We start from the raw sequence: 20,079 nt of genomic DNA, 5'->3' as shown, positions 1-20,079 counted from the left end.
CGAAATCGACCAAATCAAGGAGGTTATATATAACTGCACAGAATATCGGCCCCCAGATGCCTTCAACAGCTCTGTTCGCCACTTGTGCTCTGTGAAATGGAATCAGGCTATTTCCCTCGAGACTCTGCCAACCTGGACAAATAAGCTGGGCAAAGTCTTTCGCGAGCTCAACTTTGCCATAGAGATGTCATTCGAAGGCGGGACCGTCGAGATTACGGTTCACCACCGGGGCAAGCGCGTGGCTGGAAGGAACGTCGAGGTCAAATTTAATTGAGGTTTGGGCTTTGGCAGTTGGGGATATGTGTTCGCGCGTTGGGAACCAGAGCGCAACAAGATAGAGAGGGTCTGGAGAGGTACTGCAGAGAGGAGAAATGGTCAACATCCGCGACTAAAGGCGGCAACTACCTTACCTAGGTAGGTAGTAAAAAAAAAAGAAGAAAAAAAGAGAGAGATCAAAGCTTGACAAGTGTATACATTATTCGTGTGTATCCTCATATATTATTCATATGGTAGCATCTACTTATGTGCACATATACATACCTTACCAGTACTAACGGTAAGAACGGTAGTTTCTTTGAGTAATAGGTGGTATCGGAACGAATTTATACGAATACCTGCCGCCCGTATAGATCATTAGTACTACTAAGGGCGAGTATGGAAGGTATTTCGGTGACCGCTTGATGAGTGTTGCTGAGGTGAATCCAGGTGGTGTCAGCCGCCGTCTTTTAGGCAGTTCCCTTAGGGGCATGTTCATTAAGACTGATTGGACAGCGGGTGAGACAGGCAGGACAGGGCGCTGAGCCGCGCCTGGGGTGCCAGACGGGCGGTGGATCAGTGGGTCGCCACCAGCGGGCGGTAAGCAGGCAATCAGCAAGCAATCAGCTTGCTTATCAACCTGCTTCCCCATTGTTTGACAGCATTGGGACAGCGGTATTGGTCCGGGGTTCTGTGATGCTTGTGTCGTGACTCGGAAGCAGACAAATCCGCTTGGAATTGATCCTGAAGAGGGAGGCATCGGGCCCTAAATAAATCTACTGTAGGCATAGGCCGCATAGCCATGGCTGACGCAGCGCTCGTCACAGAGTCAGGGCCGGATGCGTGCTGGAATGTTACGCGACTCGGGCCCCGCTAAACACGGAGCGCGGTGCCACCATGTCGGGGAGGCCGGGAGAGGATGTCTGACAGAATAAAACACGCAGGCATTCGCGTACATGGACCCTATTCGCGCGTCGTTATTTCTTGCCCGCTAGCCAGCGGCAATGGGCCTGGCGGAGGCCCGTCGGAGCGTGCCTGTTGGGGCCTCTTTAGGGTCCTTCGGGGTCCATATTCATCCATTGAACCGCGCACGTTGCCTCCAGTCTGGGGTCCCGACTCATGTAGCATCATCTTCCCGCCTCCAATCTGGACAAGAGGCTCCAGAGTCATCGACTCATCTTTTGCCTCTTGAGGTTGTCTTGGCGTTATACTTTGCTCCGGCCTCGACCTCGTCTCGTCCTCATCCCGGTTCGTCCGCCGCCTGCTCTGCTTTCTTTTCCCTCACCTTGGATTCTCGTACTGAGGTGAGGGTCCTCTCATTCAAAACTCACCGTCTCGCCCCCCTCGCCGACCCCTTCTCGTACCTTCTCGCTTCTTCCTGTCTCCCTCCAGGTTGCATGTTCATTTAAATTACGGCACCTGCCAGTTACCGTAACCGTCTATTATTTGTAAATTACCAACCAACAGGAGTAATCTGTGCCTCCTTCCTTCGGTTTATTCCTCCTTCCTCCCCTCCACACCTGAGGCAGCAGACTTCAACGGCAGTAGCGACTGGTGGTGGCACGAGCGTCCTCCCCCCCCCCCACCTCCTCACCTTGGCTGGAACACCCTTGACACCGTTCAGGTCAGGTGGCATTTCCATTCGCATCTCCATTCTCTCACCGTCCCCAACGGCCCCAAAAGCCTCAATCCAACCCACATGTCGCTCTCCACGAGCAGACATGGAGCCCGTTCCTGAGACGGAGCGTATGGAGGCGTTCAGGTCCTCGCCTGTTCCCTCGCTTCGCCTCAGCACCCCCAACGCAATCCCCAGCCTTGACCTCGACGCTCCCAGGAAGCCTCCGAACCACCGTCGAAGCACCGATCCGAGCCCTGCATCGCCCAGCACGCACTCCTGGACCCCGGTGACGACCCTCCCCTACCGTCCCCGGACGGCGTCGCCCCTCTCTGGAGGCCACGGGCGCTCTCGGTCGGTCGCTAGTCTCGCTCCGCCCATGTCCCGAACCCAGTCCATGCCCGGCTTCGCCTCGAACAGCACTGGCCATATCCTCCTATCGCCTCATCTTCATCGGCCAGAGAGCCCCTCGGGCTCCCCCAGCAGGGTGCGAGCTCCGCGAAAACCACTCGACGACGCGTTCCCCCCGACGTCTCCTGTACGGTCGTCCGTCCTAGACCCCGAGCGAAGCCACCGGGACGGGAGCAGCTCGCCTAGTTTTGGCATCTCGACCAACAACACTCATCGGCTTCGGCGACCGTCCTCGCCCCTGCGCAGCGTCACACACTCGAGTACAGGATCGTTATCTATCCCGCCATCGACACCGTCTTCGATGTCGTCGTCCCCTTCATATAGAACCTACGACTCCTGGTATGGCAGCTACGGAGGGAACCTATCCTCCGTACCTTCGACTCCCACTTCGACGAGGTCACGGAGCCCTAGTATCTCGAGTCTAGAAACCATCCCCGATTCCCCAGACGCGGAAGAAGCAGCACTGGAGGCCGAGCGGATAGCCCAGCTGAAAGCGGCCGCAGATGCGGCGGACGGCTCTGATCCAAAGGCGCGAAACAGTATCGATGTTCCCGCGCGCGGTCGGACCATGAGCTTTGGCCCCAGGGACAAGCGGAAGCGCTGGAGTGTATGCGGAGCCGAGCGCCGGGGCGATATTGACCTGGAGACGATTTGGGAGGACTGAGATGTCTCTTTTAGCTCACAATGAGCACAACCCCCTCGCGCAGGCGCACATGTTTCAAGAGGGCGGTTGCAGACTCAGGAATGCACAACAGCGGAGTTTGGAGGTTACCACCAGCATTGGGTTCATTTTCTCACCAGCTTCAGTCGTTTCTTGTTTCTCTCCGTTTCCCACGCAAGGGTGAGGTGGCGTTTCGGTTCCCTGCTTTGATACCCTCTTTCGCGAGTATAAAGACAATGGAGAGGGGGGCGGATAGTTGGCCGCGTCGTACTCGACAGGCGGAAAGCCTTTATCAGTTCCAGATCTCTCTCAATTCACATCAAGGGAACCATATGTATGGTCCTTGTTCTGCAAACGCTGGACGGTCCGACCGTTAGGTGAAATGATTGTTCCAATGTCTCTTGGCCTAGCCGCCAGCAACGTCAGCATCGAGAACTTTGTGTGTAAAGTTGCTAGATGCAGACCATCATGATAATTGGGCACAGGATCTCAGCACATCTTTTTTGGATACTAGGGTGATACATTGACACTATCCTGCTTGGTACTATGCGCACCCACCTTCTCGCAAGGTGTCCAAGCCGCTAATACGCTATGAAACATCTGTACAATAAGCCCACCTTCTCATTCATCACTCCGCACACACAATTAAGCCCTAGCCCATCGCGCCGGGCGCGCCAGGCGGGGGCAGCTTATCCGGACCAAAGGACATGGGCAACAACTATATCCTGTCAGCCTTGTCCTCACATGAGCACGATGACACCTAGTACTTACCTGTTCCAGCTTCAGAACTACATAGTCCTGGTTTTTATCAAACATGATAATCGGCGTGTCCAGCGCCAGGAACTCCCGGATACTGTCCTTAAGTTAGCCACGCGCTCTTGATCTCGTGTTATCACGACCAACTCACAACTGCCTGCACATGCCACACGGGCTCGCGGGCGGCGAGATATCCGTCGCCACGGCCAGGGCGCGGAACCCGTCGCGGTAGCCCTCGGCCACGGCCCTCCCCAGCGTCACGCGCTCGGCGCAGGTGCCCACCGGGTAGCTGGCGTTCTCGACGTTGCAGCCCCTGATGAGGGACCCGTCGGCAGTGAGCACGGCGGCGCCGACGCGGAAGCGGCTGTAGGGGCAGTAGGCCGTGGCCTTGGCCTCGGCGGCCTGGCGCGAGAGCTGGGCGAACTCGGCTGGTGTGAGGTTGTGCGCCGCGCAGGTCGCGGCGATGTGCTCTAGGTTGGAGCCGGAGAGGATCTCGGGCTGCGAGGGGGAGGAGGACGACATGGTGGAGAGGTATTAGGTGGGATTGGGAGATTGGGAGATCGGGAAGGGGGAGGAAGGGAGAGAAAGGGAGACGATCAGAGGGACGATGATGGTCTTTATCGTGAAGCGGCAGCTATTACCCCACGGCGGGGCACGCCGCTATCCGAAACTAGCCTCCTTCCCGTTGTATCAAGCTGTTCAATATTAGTCGCAATGGAGATGCTAGACTGGTAGTAGTGGCATGGAGATACGGCATGTAGGTGTCAGACACCTGATCTGATTTCTGCCAGCTGACGTGATTGACGTGGTTGCCATGACGGGCCACAGCACATATTCCACAGCCTATTCCACCAGCCATTTATGCCAGCCGCCCTTCCTTGAGCACCTGCTGTGCAGAGCAAAGACACAAATACGAAACGATGGGCGTAAAGTTCTCTTGTCTATCTATTACCTCTAGTATTAACTCTCACCGCGAATCAAATACGGCATGGACCATCTGAGTGGTTAGGCAAGTAGTTTACTAACTAGTATTCGTACATGGCAGTGTTATGGCGATACAGACGATCCCAACGATTCGAAGGAGTCGAGGGACGATAGCGAGTAATTGCGAACACGACAAATCCGGCGAATGGTATTTGGGACTTTCAAGGAACATGGCTATGAAAAGGGATTCACTGGTGTTCTTGTTGCGAAACGAGTTGTCGTATATTCTCTTTTACTAGGAGGTTTGATTTATATTTTGCTGGTAAATCTGACGAGGTTATTCACTCGACAGGATCACGCAGTCTACGTAACGGGTACTTCGTAGGTCCGCAAGCAGTTGGAAAAAGAAGGCCAGATACTAAATATTTATACCGATATTTATACGAACGTGGCAGCTGTTCGCAGCTGTGGTGGAGGTGAGGGACCGTGGGAGACACTTATCATAGCCGAGACTCACTCGTCGACAAGAGAGCCCTCCGTTTCGTCATCATTACATGTAATTATCTTGGTACATGGCATGCTATATCATACCAAAGTCCTCAGTTGCATGTCCATGTCCGTGGCCCAATGTGTCCGACCCTCCAGCTTCCCATATCCGTCGTCGTGCCTCTCCAAATCAGTAAACGAAGGACGGCTCTTCATGAACTCCTAGTCGAACGCCGTGCTGGCCGCAAATGCGATTCTCTGGCCCTGCCAATGCCCATGCTCTGCGGCTTAAACCGCGGGTGGAAATGCAAAGCTCCAATATGTATGTTCTGTACCCAGGTCAAAACTAGGGTTGGGTCCCGGGTGTTTCTCAACGTCATCATCGTCCTGAGCCCCAACCATCTACGGACGCTGACACGGAGTTTTCGGGCGGCCAGGAGACGTGCCCAGACTTTGATCCCTAATAAAATCCATCCCCCATGCTACCTCGGCTCGAGCCCGTGGCCGGCGTCGACTGAACCGATCCGCTACTATCGCTCGGTGTCGCCGGCTCCACGACCTGGCTCCGGATCGTCATGATCCACTCGTGCTGAAGAAGCTCCACGGCCGTCGAGCGTCGCTTAGGGTCTCTGGCGAAGCACTTCTTGAGGAAATCGATGCCCGAGGGGCTGAGCTGGTCCTGCGTCGGCAGCTGCGGCGGGTTGCCCTGCGCAATGTTGTACATGATGGCCCATTCATTGTCTAGGTTGGCCCACGGACGCCGGCCGGTGGCCATCTCCAGAATGACGCACCCCAGTGACCATATGTCCACGGCGCCAGCCCTGCCAGGGTTCTCACCCTTAATGACCTCTGGCGACATGTACATGGGCGTGCCCGTCATGGACTTGTTCGGCTTCGTCGCGTGTAGGTCCGCCGCAAGGGTTTTACCCTGCCGCGCAATGACTTTGGCGGCACCAAAGTCAACGTACTTGATGATACCGTTGTGGTCGAGGAGAATGTCTGTCAAAGTTAGCGCACTGGCCCTTGGGGGAGGGGGGACTTTCCAATCAGATCCAACTCACTCTCTGGTTTGATGTCGCGGTGGGCAATCCCGCTCTCGTGCAGGTACATCAGACCCTCGAGAAGCTGGAGAGCATAGACCATGATGACCTGCTCGTCTTCGATACGCCCATGCTCCAGCAGATTCGCCAACGAGCCGCCAGAACAAAACTCCATGAAGATGTACACCCGGTCTCGGTGAACTTCGATGCCATAGTACGAGACAACGTTGGGATGGTCCAGCACCTCCAACACGCCCATCTCCTCTCGAATCTGCTCGGCAATCGTGGGGATCAGCTTGGGATCCTGCAGACGGATCTCCTTGACTGCCATCAAGTGGCCCGAGTCGAGGTTCATGGCCGCATAGACGTTGCCAAAGGTGCCGCCTCCCACAAAGTGACCCTGCTGCCAGCGCATGGTGATGTTCGTCGCCGATGAAGACAGGTAGGCGAGGGAGCGGTCTGCCTCCGTGTTGGCCTCGAGGACTCGTCCCAGTGCCTGCCGTTCCGCTTCCTTCTCCCTCCGGAAGCTGTCCACCTTCTCCAATTCTTCGAGACGCTGCTCTGTGATGCACTTGGAAGCCTCCTCGTCATCGAGCATTCTGTTCTTGTCAAGCCTCCGGAACTGCCCCACAAGGGCCTCGATCCGCTCCTTTTCAGCTTGCGCAGCTAGGTTGGATCTTGCGCCCATGATGTCAAAGTGCGAGATCAGAAGTGACATGCATCCTGCCACCTTGTCGCGCAGCTTGGCGTACTCGTCCTCTCCCAGGGCAATGATATGCCTCCCGCGCGTCATCCCCATGGCAAACTCCAGCGCGAGCACCGCCCAACGGAACGTCTTGCGGTCCGAGGCAATGCAGTCGTCGCAGATGAAGCTGACCCAGTCCAAGGCCAGCTTTGTCAGCTTTAAGTTGTTCATCTGGCGGCGATTGCTGTCCATGTACAGGAGGGATCGCTGACCGAACTCGGTGGCAAAGACGAAACAAGTCTGGATGAGCTCTTGGCAGTCTTTGTCCTCCATCTGCTTCCGAATCGTCTCGACACTGTCCATAAAGGTGTTGGACAGCTTGTACGCCACCCTCCGGATCTCCATCAGACGCGTGTTCACCTTATGAATATTGGGCCTAGATTCCTGCAGCAGATCCACGTGCATGTCAACGGCCTCGAGGAAAGCCTTCCGCGCACTAGGCAGGGCTTGTGACCCCGTGGCACAAAGCCGCACTTGGCCGCGCTTGAGGTCGATGTTTTGGTGCTGCAGCGGCACTGTGATGGACTCGGCGAACCAGTTGAATGTGTCCTCGGGTCGCAGAATGAGAATATACTGCTCAGCCGCGTCGTCGGTGAAGCGCTCCTTGGACGTGATTGCCATCATGGACTGCACGTCTTCTAACCTGCCATGAAGCTCAGGCGATGCAATCACATACAGTCCGTCCTGCTCAAAGACTCCCGTCTCGATCTGGAAGTGGCCTGTGGCCGCCAGCTGATCGTAAAACTTGCGCATGCGCTCTGGGGGGAAGGAGATGCTAAAGTCGGAGGCGTGCTCGTAGTTGTCACTGAGCATTCGGGAGAAACGTTGAAGCATCCGCTGCCTGATCCGCACCGAGTCAAGGCAGGCCTTGTATCTCTTGCTCATCTCCGCCGGGCTCTCCTTGGGCTTGACTTGCAACTCCTTCTCGAAAGTCTGACTCAGGCGGTTCAACGCCTTGAATGTTAGCGAGCTGAACTGCTCGGCGACTTCTATGTGGCCGCGTTGTAGATGACTCCCGATTTCGTTGGCAAAGTCCCACTCCTGGAACAGCAGTTCAGCTTCTTTGAATGTGTTCTTGTTCCCACTCAGCTTCCAGTTTAGCATCTTGAAGTAGTACTTGAGAGCCTCAAGAACCACCTGGTCAAAGGACTCGTCGATAAAGGGCGGTAGCTCCCATCCTGGCTCGGGATTGGCGATGGCTAGGAACTCGCCCTTGATTCTAATGGCGAATTTGAGGAGCAGCTGGAATTGGGATATCATCTGGTCTTGCATCAAAGGGTTCTGCTGAGCGGTCTCCTTAACCCTTCTCGCATACGCCAGACGCGTCTTGGTAATTTCCTCGATAAGGCGAGAGGGGAAGCTAATCAGAGTCAATAGCTCCTCTAGATATGGAGGCAGATGGCGCTTCTGGAAGGTGGCCGAGTTTCGGATGAGGGTGTCTTTGGCTTTCTGGATAATTGAGGAGATTGGGCGCAGCATGCCCTTCTGTGTCGATCGCTCGTCGTCGTTGTAGAGAGACTGCAGACCGTCCTCCTTCATCAGCCGGTCGAGGAAGGACGTTTCATCACTGCTGATGCCATTGACTGCTGGAGAACGTTGCTTCGTGCGATGAAAGTCCAACTCGTCGTTCCCAACCCACTTCCTGAGGATGGCCAACTCGGTGTTGATCATCTCATTCGTGTTGTACCAAGAGATGATAGAGTCATAGGCTTCGTGGAACAGGGGCGAGTCGGCAGTCTTGTGCTCGGCGGCCAGCGACTCCCAGGTCGGGTAAAGACTCTCGCACTTCTCAATCTTCCTGACAACATCCTTGACCTGCTCGTGGGGAGGCTTTCCCACCACACTCTCGCCCTTAACCTGGAAGTTGATAATTTCGTCGAGGAGACGGTCGAGAGTAGAGCGGGACTCCTCAACCATGCGCCTCTGCACGGGTAGGTGTCTCCCGCACACCTTGGAACGAATTCCCAGCCACATCTCCGACTTTTGAGCTGTCTTACCGGCCTGCGGATCCGAGGAACCAATTAACCGCTTCTTCTCCTGCCGGACAACATCGCCGGTCAGGACTGCCTCCAGCATGCCGTGCCACTCGAGCCTCTCTCTGTTCTCAGAATCTTTCAGGTCCTCGTCGGTCGGCTGCAGGTTATCATTCCCGTAGAACATGATGGTCTCCTGATCGAGGCGATCCTCGTACGGGCCCTCTGACCCAGGAGTTTCGCCTTCGGAATCCGAGTCATTCCCGCCAGAATTCTGGTACGAGGTAAAGTACTCTCCCCCATAGTCCTGGCGTAATTTCTGCACGTAGGCCCGCTCCTGGGCTCGGAACCTGCTGTCGGTCGGCCGGGGTCGTGTCCTAGACGACGATCGAATCGAATCGACAAAGGATGGGGTAGGCTGCTGGGGGATGGTGGGTTTTCGCGACGTCGCAGGATTGTATGTGCCGGAGGGCGTCCTTATCGGCCCCAGAGGCCGCTGAGGGCGGCTCGCATTCCCGTTGGCGTAGGTGGTAGGGTCATCGACTGCCGCGGGGCCGCGGGGACTCTTGGTAATGCCGTTGGCGACGGCGCCTGGGACGAGGGAGGTGACTGAGCCGTCCGCATACAGAGATAGTGCGGCAACCTCGTCCTGCCGCTCCGTTGCGTGGGGATCGCTGCTACCCTCGAATTCTGGCGAGCCGTCTTCCGGATCGACGGGAACAAGGGACGGAACGGGGTTCTTGAGAGGGTCGGAGGCGACGGTGTCGTCGTCGGCGGCGGAGAATCGGACGCCTCGAGGAGAGATGTCGGCCATAATCGATGTCTTGCAGCGGGCCTGATGGTGGCCCAGAGTGAATGAATGAATGGGATGTTGGCCCAGAGCTGCAACCCTCGCGCGACCGTGTCTTGGCTCAGGTCGCTGGCTGGCAACGCTGGCAACGGATAAGGGACAGTCGACGGGCTCGGGTCATGGGGCCTGTCGAGAGATGTGAAGCCGAATGAGTGAAAGGCTAGATGGACGGCAGTAGTGTAGATGAAGGCCGCGTATGCACGGAGCCAGGAGCTCGCTGGTTGTCCAGTGCTGGTTGTCGAGATCGGATCGATGCGATGGGATCTGGAGCGGGTGGTGAGGCAGGAAGCAGCCCCATCGTGGCGTCGATGGTGTGGCACAGGTGGCAGAACTCTGGGGCTTGATTGGCTTAGGATAGAGATTTGCCCAAAAGATGTGGCGCTTTCCACCTTAGAACCTGGAAGGATCTGATCAATCCCCAAAGGATGCCTGAGAGGAGTCAAGGTGGGTTGGTCAAGATGGTGCCTCAAGGCTGGCGAGTCAACTTCACCCATGAATCATGTTCGATTTCCATCTTCAATCCTATTATTTTCCTTTCTTTCCGCACCCGCATTAACCGGACATAACGTTTTGACATGGAATTCTTCTCCGACTTGTGTGGGTCCGCGGTACGGATACAACCTCCAGATTGGAACTTGGCCGTCTCGGGAATTTTTGGCCCACCTGAGTTGTTTGGGCGGGGAACAAAACGCCACCCGGTGGATGGCACCTCTAACACCCATCAACATCCCCATCAACGTCCAACCACCGTCCCATCACCGTCCCATCCAACGATGGATGCCGAATAACGACACGTATTCACCTATCATCTTGCCTCGACTCGTGACACGATGGATCCTACCCTGCCCATAAGTGATCAATGGTCGCCCCCTCGCTCACACCACCACAACCGCACATCAACTTCTCCCTGGGGCATCGACACTGGTCTGCCTGTTGGTCAGCTTAGCCCGTCGGGCAGCATCCATCTGGCGGCCAAGCCCAGATGCGAATTACTTGCAGACGGAGAGCACACTTTGATGGTCTCGTCACGCCATAGCCCCCAGACGATAGCGCTCAGACGACCTCATCTCCCGACTTCCTCCCTGCGTCTCGACTCCCCCGTTCCTAAGCCGCGGGGTTGGGCTTGCATCCTGCATTGTGCATATAGGGACATGCGAGTCAAGTCATGGGATCAAAGGAATTCCCTGTCCCATACGTACGCGTACACACGCGGTCCTTCCTGATTCACAAATCCCAGAGGCTCGGAGACCCTGGACGTCAGAGGCAACGCCGCCGTTCTTCTGTCTCCCGCTGTCCTGGGTCATAGAACTTGCCATGAAGCTTCTTTATCAATATCTGCATGTGGAGCATCTCTGTCCACTCCCGGCATGACAGACGTAATAAGAGAGCAAGGGCTAGGCTCTTGGCTACCGCGACGCCACGACACTGCGACGCTGCGACAGTCCTCCCACATTGAAACAAGCTCTCGAGCCCCTCATCTAATTCTCACCGGCTGTGACTCCAACCACACCGCTAACTCATAAGACCAAGAGTCTGTCAGACAGAGGGTCACATCGCCCGGCACAAAGGGGACTCTTCTGATCTCTCTGCCATTCTCCCCGATCCGCTCTTTCTTCCGCTAGATATCATAAATGTAAACACGTGGGAAGCTAAGTTCTGTTGATATCCTAGTAGACAAGTCGAACTTTTCGACCGAGTATCCCCGAATCCGACCTCACCGCCCAGCGTCATATTCTACTTCCCGGAATGTTTCAGAGGTTTGACCCGTTTAACGCTCGGGAGCCAAGTCTAGCTTGGCCCTGCTCGCCAGAGCTCTATCTTTCATCCCGCCCCCGTTACCCTCCTTGAGCAGAGCTACGGTATACCCCCTTGTAGTACGGCTCCTCGATAGCACGCGCGAGATATAAAGGAGGCATGGATCCTCTCCGTCCACCCACCCCGCCCCCATTGCGCCTTTTCCATTCTCAACTCTAGTCCAAATATCTGAGCCGCTCTTTGGCTGCTCAGAGCCAGTAAGCTTCGTCCATCTCCATCAGGGTCGAAGACACGATACACTAACTCGTGCCGATAGTTTCTCTCTCGAGGAGAGCCCACCGCCGTCATCATGTGCCTCTATACCAGGAATTACTACATCTACACGGCCTGCCAGGATCCTGGCCTCCACTTCTACGAGACATTTACCGAGGGTAAACCTCAGGAGTCCTGCCCCCAGGGTCCTCACGAACGATATATCGTCTCCCCGGAAACGTGCCCGATATGCTGCGGCTGACGAGGGCTTGGTGGTGCTCGGAAACCACATCTATCGGCAACCCCATGTAGTGATCAGGAAACAAGGATCTTTGAATCCATTCCTTCACAACCGAAATGTTTTGGAGTCAACCCAATCGCCAGCTATCATAGGCCAGCAGGATTCCAATGTACATTCAAGATGGTCCAGAGACGGGGCACGCCCCCTCCTATCAGGGACCCAAGTCAAGATGCATACCATGCAGCATTGCAGACGATGATCGGAAGATACATGGGACTGGAAGATTGCCACCCGTCCATGTCTAGACCCTGGTCTGCGGCCGGACCAGATGGAGGGCTATGGCTTACTTCTGAGGCTGCATCTTGACAAGATTTGATGGTGCTTGTGATGCCCTTTCTAGGCGTGTTTAGGGGCCAAAGGGGGAAACAAGCCATGTACTGGATTTATTAGAATTTTGGATTAGGGAGATACCTATGTTAAATTTTCTTTGCAAATTCTAAGCAATGTTTTTGTATCCATACTTGCTGCAAACTCACTCATGGTACCTACCCTACACGAAACTTGGTGTACAGCTCCTTCAATACAAGCACCAGTAGTTTAGCTTGCTGATACATTGTATGAAGCCATTCCGGAAACCAGTGAGCTGGGGAATCTCTTGAGTACCGTTGGCTGTGCACAGGGACGATATCTGTCTCGGAAAGGGGCATATCTATAGAGAGACAACGAGGCCACGAAAGTTATAAGTGATAGGTCAGGTTACCCCATCAACGCCTCTCCCGTGTCAAGACAGACAGGATCTAAATCTCCGAAAATTATAGGCAACTACTCGTCGTACGAGTAGTACATAGTAGTTGCACATTTGTGTCACCAGGCCAGATTCCACGAACAAAAAAGTTGAACAAGTCGACTAAAGGGAGGGGCGTTTTTGTTTTTCGTGACTCAGCCTGCCCTATTATCGATAAGTATGGCGGGAGGTCATGGCGAGCAGGTCAAGCTGGCATGGCGGTGACTGAGTGGTCACGGGCGCGCACGTAGACTTGTTGCCTCACAGGCCTTCTTTTTTAAGAGAACATCGAGTGTTGGGCTATCATTGCACGCGTCTTTGGAGGGTTGGGCGAGAATTAAACGTCATCGCAGAGCTTTTGAACAGCCGATGATCCCATAATGTTTCGCCAAGGAAGACGACCGAGGTCTGGCCCCGCGCCGTTCACCAATGTACCGTCTGCCATGTACGGAGTACCGTCTACCTATTTTCGAGATGTCTAGGTGTCAAGTCGATAAGTCACCAGCGTGTAAAGGAAAAAAAGATCCGTAGAGTATGAAAACTTGGTCCTAGCGTCACATCAGCCAAGGCGCTGCCGCCTGAGCATTTACTGTTAAGGAACTGTGCATATATTTGGCGTGCCCACTAACATGTGGGATACCCCAGACTCGGCGTCTAGGTAATGGCGGAGATAGGAGGGACCCACTATGTGGTGCCGAGGCACTCGAACTCCTACGGAGACGGGATAATAACCGACTCTCGGTCTCACTCTCGTCGTCAGCAGGACCTCAGACCCAACTCTTCCACGTCGCTGTGATTCGTGAACGATTTTTTCCCCACGCAGAGTCAGGGCCGCGCATCTTAAATTGAATCAGCTCTCTTGACGTCACAATGTCAGTACCCGAGTCCGACTATCTCAGTCCTGTCTGGAGAGATGGCATCTTTAGTAAGCCTCTTGGCCCGTCGCCGTCCCTTTTTCAATGCTGACCCCATCTCAGAGGACCGCGTCGTCTTCGTGACCGGCGGTGCAGGCACGATATGCAGCATGCAGACGAGGGCTCTCGTCCGCCTCGGAGCTAACGCCTGCATCATTGGCCGCAACGTCGAGAAGACTGAGGCTGCTGCCAAGGACATCCAGACCGCCAGGCCCGGATCCAAGGTCATTGGTATCGGCGGCTGCGACGTCCGCAAGGTATTATCTCGTCATATCCCCGAATCTTTGTAGCATGTCAGGTTAACTCTCCTCCCCTAGCCCGAGTCGCTTAAGGATGCCGCCGACAGGTGCGCAAAGGAGCTGGGAGGAATCGACTTTGTCATGCAAGTCCCCTAGAGTGACCCTAGTGATATCAGCACATCAGCCCGAAATGTCCTAGCTAACATTGTCTCTCAGTGCCGGCGCCGCGGGCAACTTCGTCGCGCCCCTCGAGGGCATGAGCCCCAACGCCTTCAAGGCCGTCATTGACATTGACGTCCTGGGCACCTTCAACACCATCAAGGCCACCATCCCCCACCTCCTCCGCAGCTCGACGCCCCGCATCATCTTCGTGTCTGCCACCTTCCACTACACGGGGATGCCGCTGCAGGCGCATGTGTCGGCCGCCAAGGCCGCCGTCGACTCGCTCAACGCGTCCGTCGCCCTCGAGTATGGGCCCCGTGGCGTGGTGAGCAACGTCATTGCCCCCGGCGGCATCGAGGCCACTGAGGGTCTGGCGCGTCTGGGCAGCAACGAGCCGGCGGAGAAGGAGAAGTACGTGAAGGGCATCCCCTCCGGCAGGCTGGGCACCGTCAGGGACATTGCCGACACAACCGTCTTCCTATTCAGCGAGGCGGGCACGTATATCAACGGCCAGGTGATCCCCGTGGATGGCGCGGCGTGGAGGAGGCAGGGCGACATCCGGTTGGGCATCGACGGGTCCGTCAGGTATCCCGACTTCCTGCTGACGGGGGAGATTTCACAGAATCTGAGGGACCCGCGCAAGGGCAAGGCCAAGCTGTGACATTGGAATCATAGAGCGTACATATGTTTGATATACTACGGAGTACTTGGTACTACTGCCATGGCCTGTAATAGAATAAATCCCCTTGCATAGGTAGTAGCAGTACATAGCCCACTGATTTGCCAAGAAGGGGACCCCTGGCCGGTTCGGTTTCGGATCCCCCCCCCAATCAGTGCCACCTGGGAGATCTGATTATAAAATCTCAAGTGCCGTCAAGTCGCTGACGGCCCGCTCCACCTCGCGTGCGCCGGACATCTCCGCTCTCCTCCGGCGATGCATCAGTGCAGCACCACCAAGTCCATCATAAGATGTAATAATACAAAATAAGACGCAACACCACGGGCGATACCGAATACGTAAGGATAACCCCGTCTTATCTGTCAATGGCGCTGGCGCTAGACTGGCGCCCATTCTTGAGGCTCGCCATCTGGACCCCCACCAACAAATTCCCCGCCTGGGGGTTTGCCAAGTTCCTTCCGCGAGCTGAGAATTTCCATCACCAAATGCCTTCCATTGGAAGCATGCAGGCAACGACGCCAGAGATGCTCCTTCTCCCGCCTTGACTAATATATATACTAGTGCGTGTGATAACAAGCGCTTAAGGCAGGCACTTCTGCCACCGACAACGCCTTTGGCAGGGGCCTGGCGGGTTTATGCATGATTTTTAGCTGGCTGGATGGAAGTGGGAAGTTTCAAGTGGGTTCACCGGATAGTCGGCAAGAATGCATCGGCGTTCGTTCGCTGTTCATCACCCCTTCCCAGTTTCCCCGTCTTGGATGCTCTTGACATGTTGATATTACCTTGTTGATGCTCCCCTCTCCCTCTCCCCCCTCCCTCTCCTCTTCTTTTCTCACATATCTCATATCACCATCCTTTTCTGCTTCGGAGAACAATAAACACTACCAAGTATATTTTTTTTTACTGAGGAGGCAGCATCACCATGTTCTCGGAGTTCCCTCGCGCCCTGGTTGTTGGGCTGGCGACTGCTGCCACCGTCGTCCACGCCGAGGACGTCCTGGGTGTCTACGTCTTCCACCGCCATGGCGACCGCACCGCCAAGGCCTGGAAGCCCGTCAACCTGACTGCCCTGGGTGCCGACCAGGTTCATTCCTCTGGTGCTTTTTACCGCGATCGCTACATTGACTCAGGTGCCGATTTCCGTGTCGAGAGTCTGAGCTCAGATATTGCCGTCCTGTCCCAGCTCTCAGTCACTTCCCCAGTTGATTCGGTCCTCCACAACTCAGCTCTCACCTTCCTTCAGGGTCTCTACCCTCCCACGGGCATGAGCGAGACCCTCGCCAATGGTTCTAAGATTGAAGCCCCTCTCAATGGTTACCAGTACATCCCCGTCGATGCTGTTGAGGATGCCGCCACCTCCAAGAAGGCCGAGAGTAACGCCTGGCTGCAGAGTGGTAGTGGCTGCCCCAACGCCGAGATAAGCTCCAACAACTTCTTCTCCTCCAAGGAGTACAAGGATATGCTCACCCAGACCGATGCTTTCTACGACAGGCTGGTTCCTGTCGTCAAGTCCTCCATAAGCGAGGACAATGTCAACTTCAAGAATGCCTACTCGGGTATGCTGGTCCCCTCAGTAACGCCCATCCGCTCTCACATTGCTGACAACGTCTCTCCTGGTAGTCTTTGACTTGATCAATGTAGCCCGTGTCCACAACTCGTCCATTCCTTCTGAGAAGCTCCTTAACGAGGAAACTGTAGACGGACTCTACAACTACGCCTCGGTCCACCAGTGGAACCTGGCTTACAATGAGAGCGATCCTGTTCGTGCCATTGCCGGCTCCGTTCTCAGCGGTCAGATTGTCGACGCTCTTGAGGCCATTGTGGAGGGCGAAGATGAGGCTCCTTTCTTCAATGTCCAGTTTGGTGCCTACGGCACTTTTATGTCCTTCTTCGGTCTGGCTCAACTCCCCGCAGCCAGCCCCGACTTCTACGGCATCTGCGACTACGCCTCCTCCATGGCCTTTGAGCTCGTTACCAACGCCACCAAGCCGACTGCCAAGGATATCAGTGTCCGCTTCCTCTTCTCCAATGGAACCGCCGCTGAAAAGGACCTGACGCCTTTCCCGCTCTTTGGCCAGGAGAAGACGACGCTGCCCTGGACTGACTTCAAGTCGGGCATGCTAAACTTTGCCATTAACGACGACCAGCACTGGTGCAAGCTCTGCGGGAGCACCGATGCCAAGTGCACAGGCTCGGATGACTCTGGAGATGTCACAGAGGCGTCTTCACCCTCCGGGAAGGGCGGTGTTAGCAAAGTCGTTGCAGGTGTGATTGGCGCTCTCGTGACTCTTGTGGTTATCTTTGGCATCGAGGCCATCATAATGTTCGCTGCTGGATTGCGGCTGGTCAAGAAGTCAACTCTGACCGGGCAGGCCACCGCCCCTAAACCTAAGGCGTAAGGATCAGGATTGATGAGACTTAGGATACCCATAAATGCGAAAAGGAAAGAAGAAAGGGGCGGACTATGGATTCCCTGTGGCTTCAACTGAGGAAGACCGATCGTTGCATGATACGTAACTTTGAAGCATAATGCAGGAAACGAATTGAGCTTCTTACATCCTATGACATAAAATTTCTATACCCGCCACATCTCCGCTATCCTCATTTGGCGACACAACTCTGAAAGAACGTAGGGATGGGGTAACTACCAAAGAATCATCAAGAATTTTATAATGTACAAATTAGCTAAGCCCCAGGTTGAGTAGAGATGGACGAAGGGTGCTCCGTGTCGAGTCCGTCCCCGCTTGCCCAACGTCGGCACTTGGTGGTTACACGCTGACATGGGCTTTGAACTGGATATAGAAGTCTTGGGCATGGACTTCTAGGCAGTGAGATCCGAGTTTCCTGTTTCGTTAAATCTCGTTGGTTTAGAAATGACCACGGGCTTGTCGTTGTTGTGGGATGTGTGGGATGTGGCGGTCCAAGCGTCCCCTTCTCAGTGAGGCGGTGTCGTGCTATTCCAGAGTTGAATGATCAAGAGAGGACGATGGGACGGACTTTGGTATGGCTTCGTCTACGAGGTATAATGAATGGGATTTGAAGAGGCCTGGAATGGCTATTCGGGGGTCACGAGGGTGGTTGTGATTGTAGTTGAGAGGTGAGGGTTAGGGTTACGCAAACAGTGGTGGTGGTCTGTCCAACCCGGGGAGAGAGCTCCAAAAGGGGAAGATGGGAGTGAAAGCGCAGTTGTGTTGTACAACCATAATGTAGAAGCCTCTTAGTGTTGAGAGTCGACATGAGTGTATCCAGTTTCGCTGCCAGATTTAGGCAGTTTGGATCCTCGCCTATAGTATTCCGTGCGACTAGACCGACCAGATATGCTTCCCGGTTGCGGGAGTAAGATTCAAGTGCAACTGCCCTAACTACAACGAGTCTTTCTATGGAAATAAACATATAAAAGCGATATAATAAAGTGGTTATTCCTTTGATATCTGGTTAAAAGGGGTTACTAATGTCTGGTCGTAGTTTCTACGGGGAAGGACTCAACCGCTTTATCTACGGCTTCTACGCTGAGGATTTCACTCGCCGAGAAAACCTGAATACATACCGCAAACCCTATATACGGCCTATGAGAACTAGGAGAAATATATAGTTTAGCGAAGAGGTTATTAGGGTTATAATATATGAAGAACGAGGCCGCAAGCCCTGCCAGCGCCGCACTAAGCCAAAGTCTAGGACGGAGCAGTGCTAGGGAGGGGCTATAGATAAAGCGAAATACACTCAACAGAGAAAAATGGGGCAGCAGCACTATATAATAATAACCCAACTCGTATCCTTCGAGAGTGTTCGCCTATGCTAGAAAATAAATAACAGTCGGTTGCAGATTTCAAAAACCATAATGCCCGAGTTTACGGTTAGCTAATAGGCGCCGGCCATGTCTCTTCGACAGAGAGCATGACCCGCAAATAACGACTTAAAGTTCATAACTATTATTTCCATTGTTTGACGAGGGTAACAAGACTTTCTATCGATTGTTGCGCTGCACCTGGCACCCTGGCCTGATATGCGTGGACCCTTAGCTGGATGTGTGGCGAATAACCATAAACCCTAGTCGAATATCCTCAAACGGTTGCTGGTCCGCTATTCTCTCAACAGCCGCTTGGGGAGGGGCTTTGCTCTTGAATTTTATATAGAAGTTCTAGTAATGCCCCTGCTGATGCTTCGCATGCTGTCCCATAGCATATTACTTCTGGAAGTGCCGTAGCTGAAGGTGTGTTGAGAAAAGTACGATCTCCACAACCATCCACATGTTCCTCATAGAAATAGGTGGTCCTGCTCTCATATTGAGCTTGAAATTGGGTGTTTCTCCCTATTTGAAAATGGAAGGTGGCTCTTGGTTCCATGGGGTATTGCTGCCTAGTAGGAAAGCCTATAATTCTTCATGACACTCCTCTCACCCATCTGACCTGCAACCACCTTGGAGGCCAATTGTGCTTAGGTAGGTACACTACTGTCACTTAAGCGCTTTAGTACTGTTAGCAGTAGTACCTCTCGGCAAGTCGTCGTCTGCCGATGGTATCAAAAAGAAGATTATGCCAAGCTATATTTGACGAACCTATAAAATGATCTACAACTCGAAGACTAGAACTAAATACAAGAGATATACACAGAGTAAGAACAGCCACCAGCCTATATCTTCCCGTACTGAAATCTTCCAGTAAGGAGTTTAGGACCGTTTAATGCTAGTGTCTCACGTTGGCTGTATAGCTGATGAGGAACAATTTTACACATACGCCATTAGCATATTTAGCTACCACGGCGAGAACAGAGGATGTCGTCAATATTCACGCGCCTCCCTGGGGCTTCCGCTGGTTGGCTAGTTGGCGACAAGAACTGTCAGGAAGGTTGATTCGAGTTGTAGGGAAAGCCCGTGAAATACCACAAGTCAACGGACCCAGGCAACAAACCTGGGCAGCGCATAGCTGGCCCCTGGACTGTCTTGATAATCTGCAGATATTTCAAGACTTGAATGATTACGAGCATAGCTAGATCTATAGCTGCTCGTGGGGCAGACCTGCGCTAAGGTGTTGATAGAATTAGCGGCAGCAGTGAGGGGGGCGGCCTCTTGTGCAAGTGCCATTCGACGACGCAGATTCTGCTACACCTCATAGTCTAAGAGCTCGCGCTCCTCAGGCTCAGGCCTGGACAGTGGCGAGATGTAAGCGGACGTCTTGCCCCGGGCGAAGAAACGGGGGGAAGAGCAGAAGGCGCAAAGCGTTACTGTTCACGTGGACTATCTGCGCTTGAGTCCGAACGGTTATGTTTGTACGTCAGGTGGTCTGAGTAAAGAATAGTCAGAGATCAGACACGCTCAGCTCCCCCGATCAGACGAAACTA

The 20,079-nt window shown here is 54.3% G+C and overlaps 5 protein-coding genes across 5 annotated transcripts; 3 read left to right on the top strand and 2 right to left on the bottom strand.

Annotated features, from left to right (window-relative positions):
* Window positions 1–1,976: 1,976 nt before the first annotated feature.
* ACO1O0_001193 (uncharacterized protein) lies at window positions 1,977–2,945 on the top strand (the record flags this gene model as incomplete). Its single annotated transcript, XM_083190683.1, has 1 exon — window positions 1,977–2,945. The coding sequence occupies one exon, from the start codon at window positions 1,977–1,979 to the stop codon at window positions 2,943–2,945; it is 969 nt and encodes a 322-aa protein (XP_083054542.1).
* Window positions 2,946–3,594: 649 nt separating this feature from the next.
* Window positions 3,595–4,220, bottom strand: ACO1O0_001192 (cytidine deaminase; the record flags this gene model as incomplete). The annotated part of the gene is made up of 3 exons (XM_083190682.1): window positions 3,595–3,660; window positions 3,714–3,795; window positions 3,850–4,220. The coding sequence occupies 3 exons, from the start codon at window positions 4,218–4,220 to the stop codon at window positions 3,595–3,597; spliced, it is 519 nt and encodes a 172-aa protein (XP_083054541.1).
* Window positions 4,221–5,568: 1,348 nt separating this feature from the next.
* Window positions 5,569–9,680, bottom strand: SSK2 (mitogen-activated protein kinase kinase kinase; the record flags this gene model as incomplete). The annotated part of the gene is made up of 2 exons (XM_083190681.1): window positions 5,569–6,107; window positions 6,170–9,680. 2 exons carry the CDS (start codon window positions 9,678–9,680, stop codon window positions 5,569–5,571), a joined length of 4,050 nt encoding a protein of 1,349 aa, XP_083054540.1.
* A 3,938-nt stretch (window positions 9,681–13,618) lies between these two features.
* On the top strand, window positions 13,619–14,724 carry SPS19 (peroxisomal 2 4-dienoyl-CoA reductase sps19; the record flags this gene model as incomplete). The annotated part of the gene is made up of 4 exons (XM_083190680.1): window positions 13,619–13,673; window positions 13,726–13,919; window positions 13,980–14,008; window positions 14,118–14,724. 4 exons carry the CDS (start codon window positions 13,619–13,621, stop codon window positions 14,722–14,724), a joined length of 885 nt encoding a protein of 294 aa, XP_083054539.1.
* Window positions 14,725–15,664: 940 nt separating this feature from the next.
* Window positions 15,665–17,141, top strand: ACO1O0_001189 (histidine phosphatase superfamily; the record flags this gene model as incomplete). The annotated part of the gene is made up of 2 exons (XM_083190679.1): window positions 15,665–16,298; window positions 16,363–17,141. The coding sequence occupies 2 exons, from the start codon at window positions 15,665–15,667 to the stop codon at window positions 17,139–17,141; spliced, it is 1,413 nt and encodes a 470-aa protein (XP_083054538.1).
* Window positions 17,142–20,079: the final 2,938 nt, after the last annotated feature.

Source organism: Amphichorda felina (genome assembly GCF_050947745.1).
Source record: "Amphichorda felina strain 45539 chromosome Unknown scaffold_1, whole genome shotgun sequence".
Lineage (NCBI taxonomy): Eukaryota > Fungi > Ascomycota > Sordariomycetes > Hypocreales > Bionectriaceae > Amphichorda > Amphichorda felina.
The sequence above is the reverse complement of the archived record's forward strand: the minus strand, read 5'-3'. Positions and strand labels throughout refer to the sequence as shown.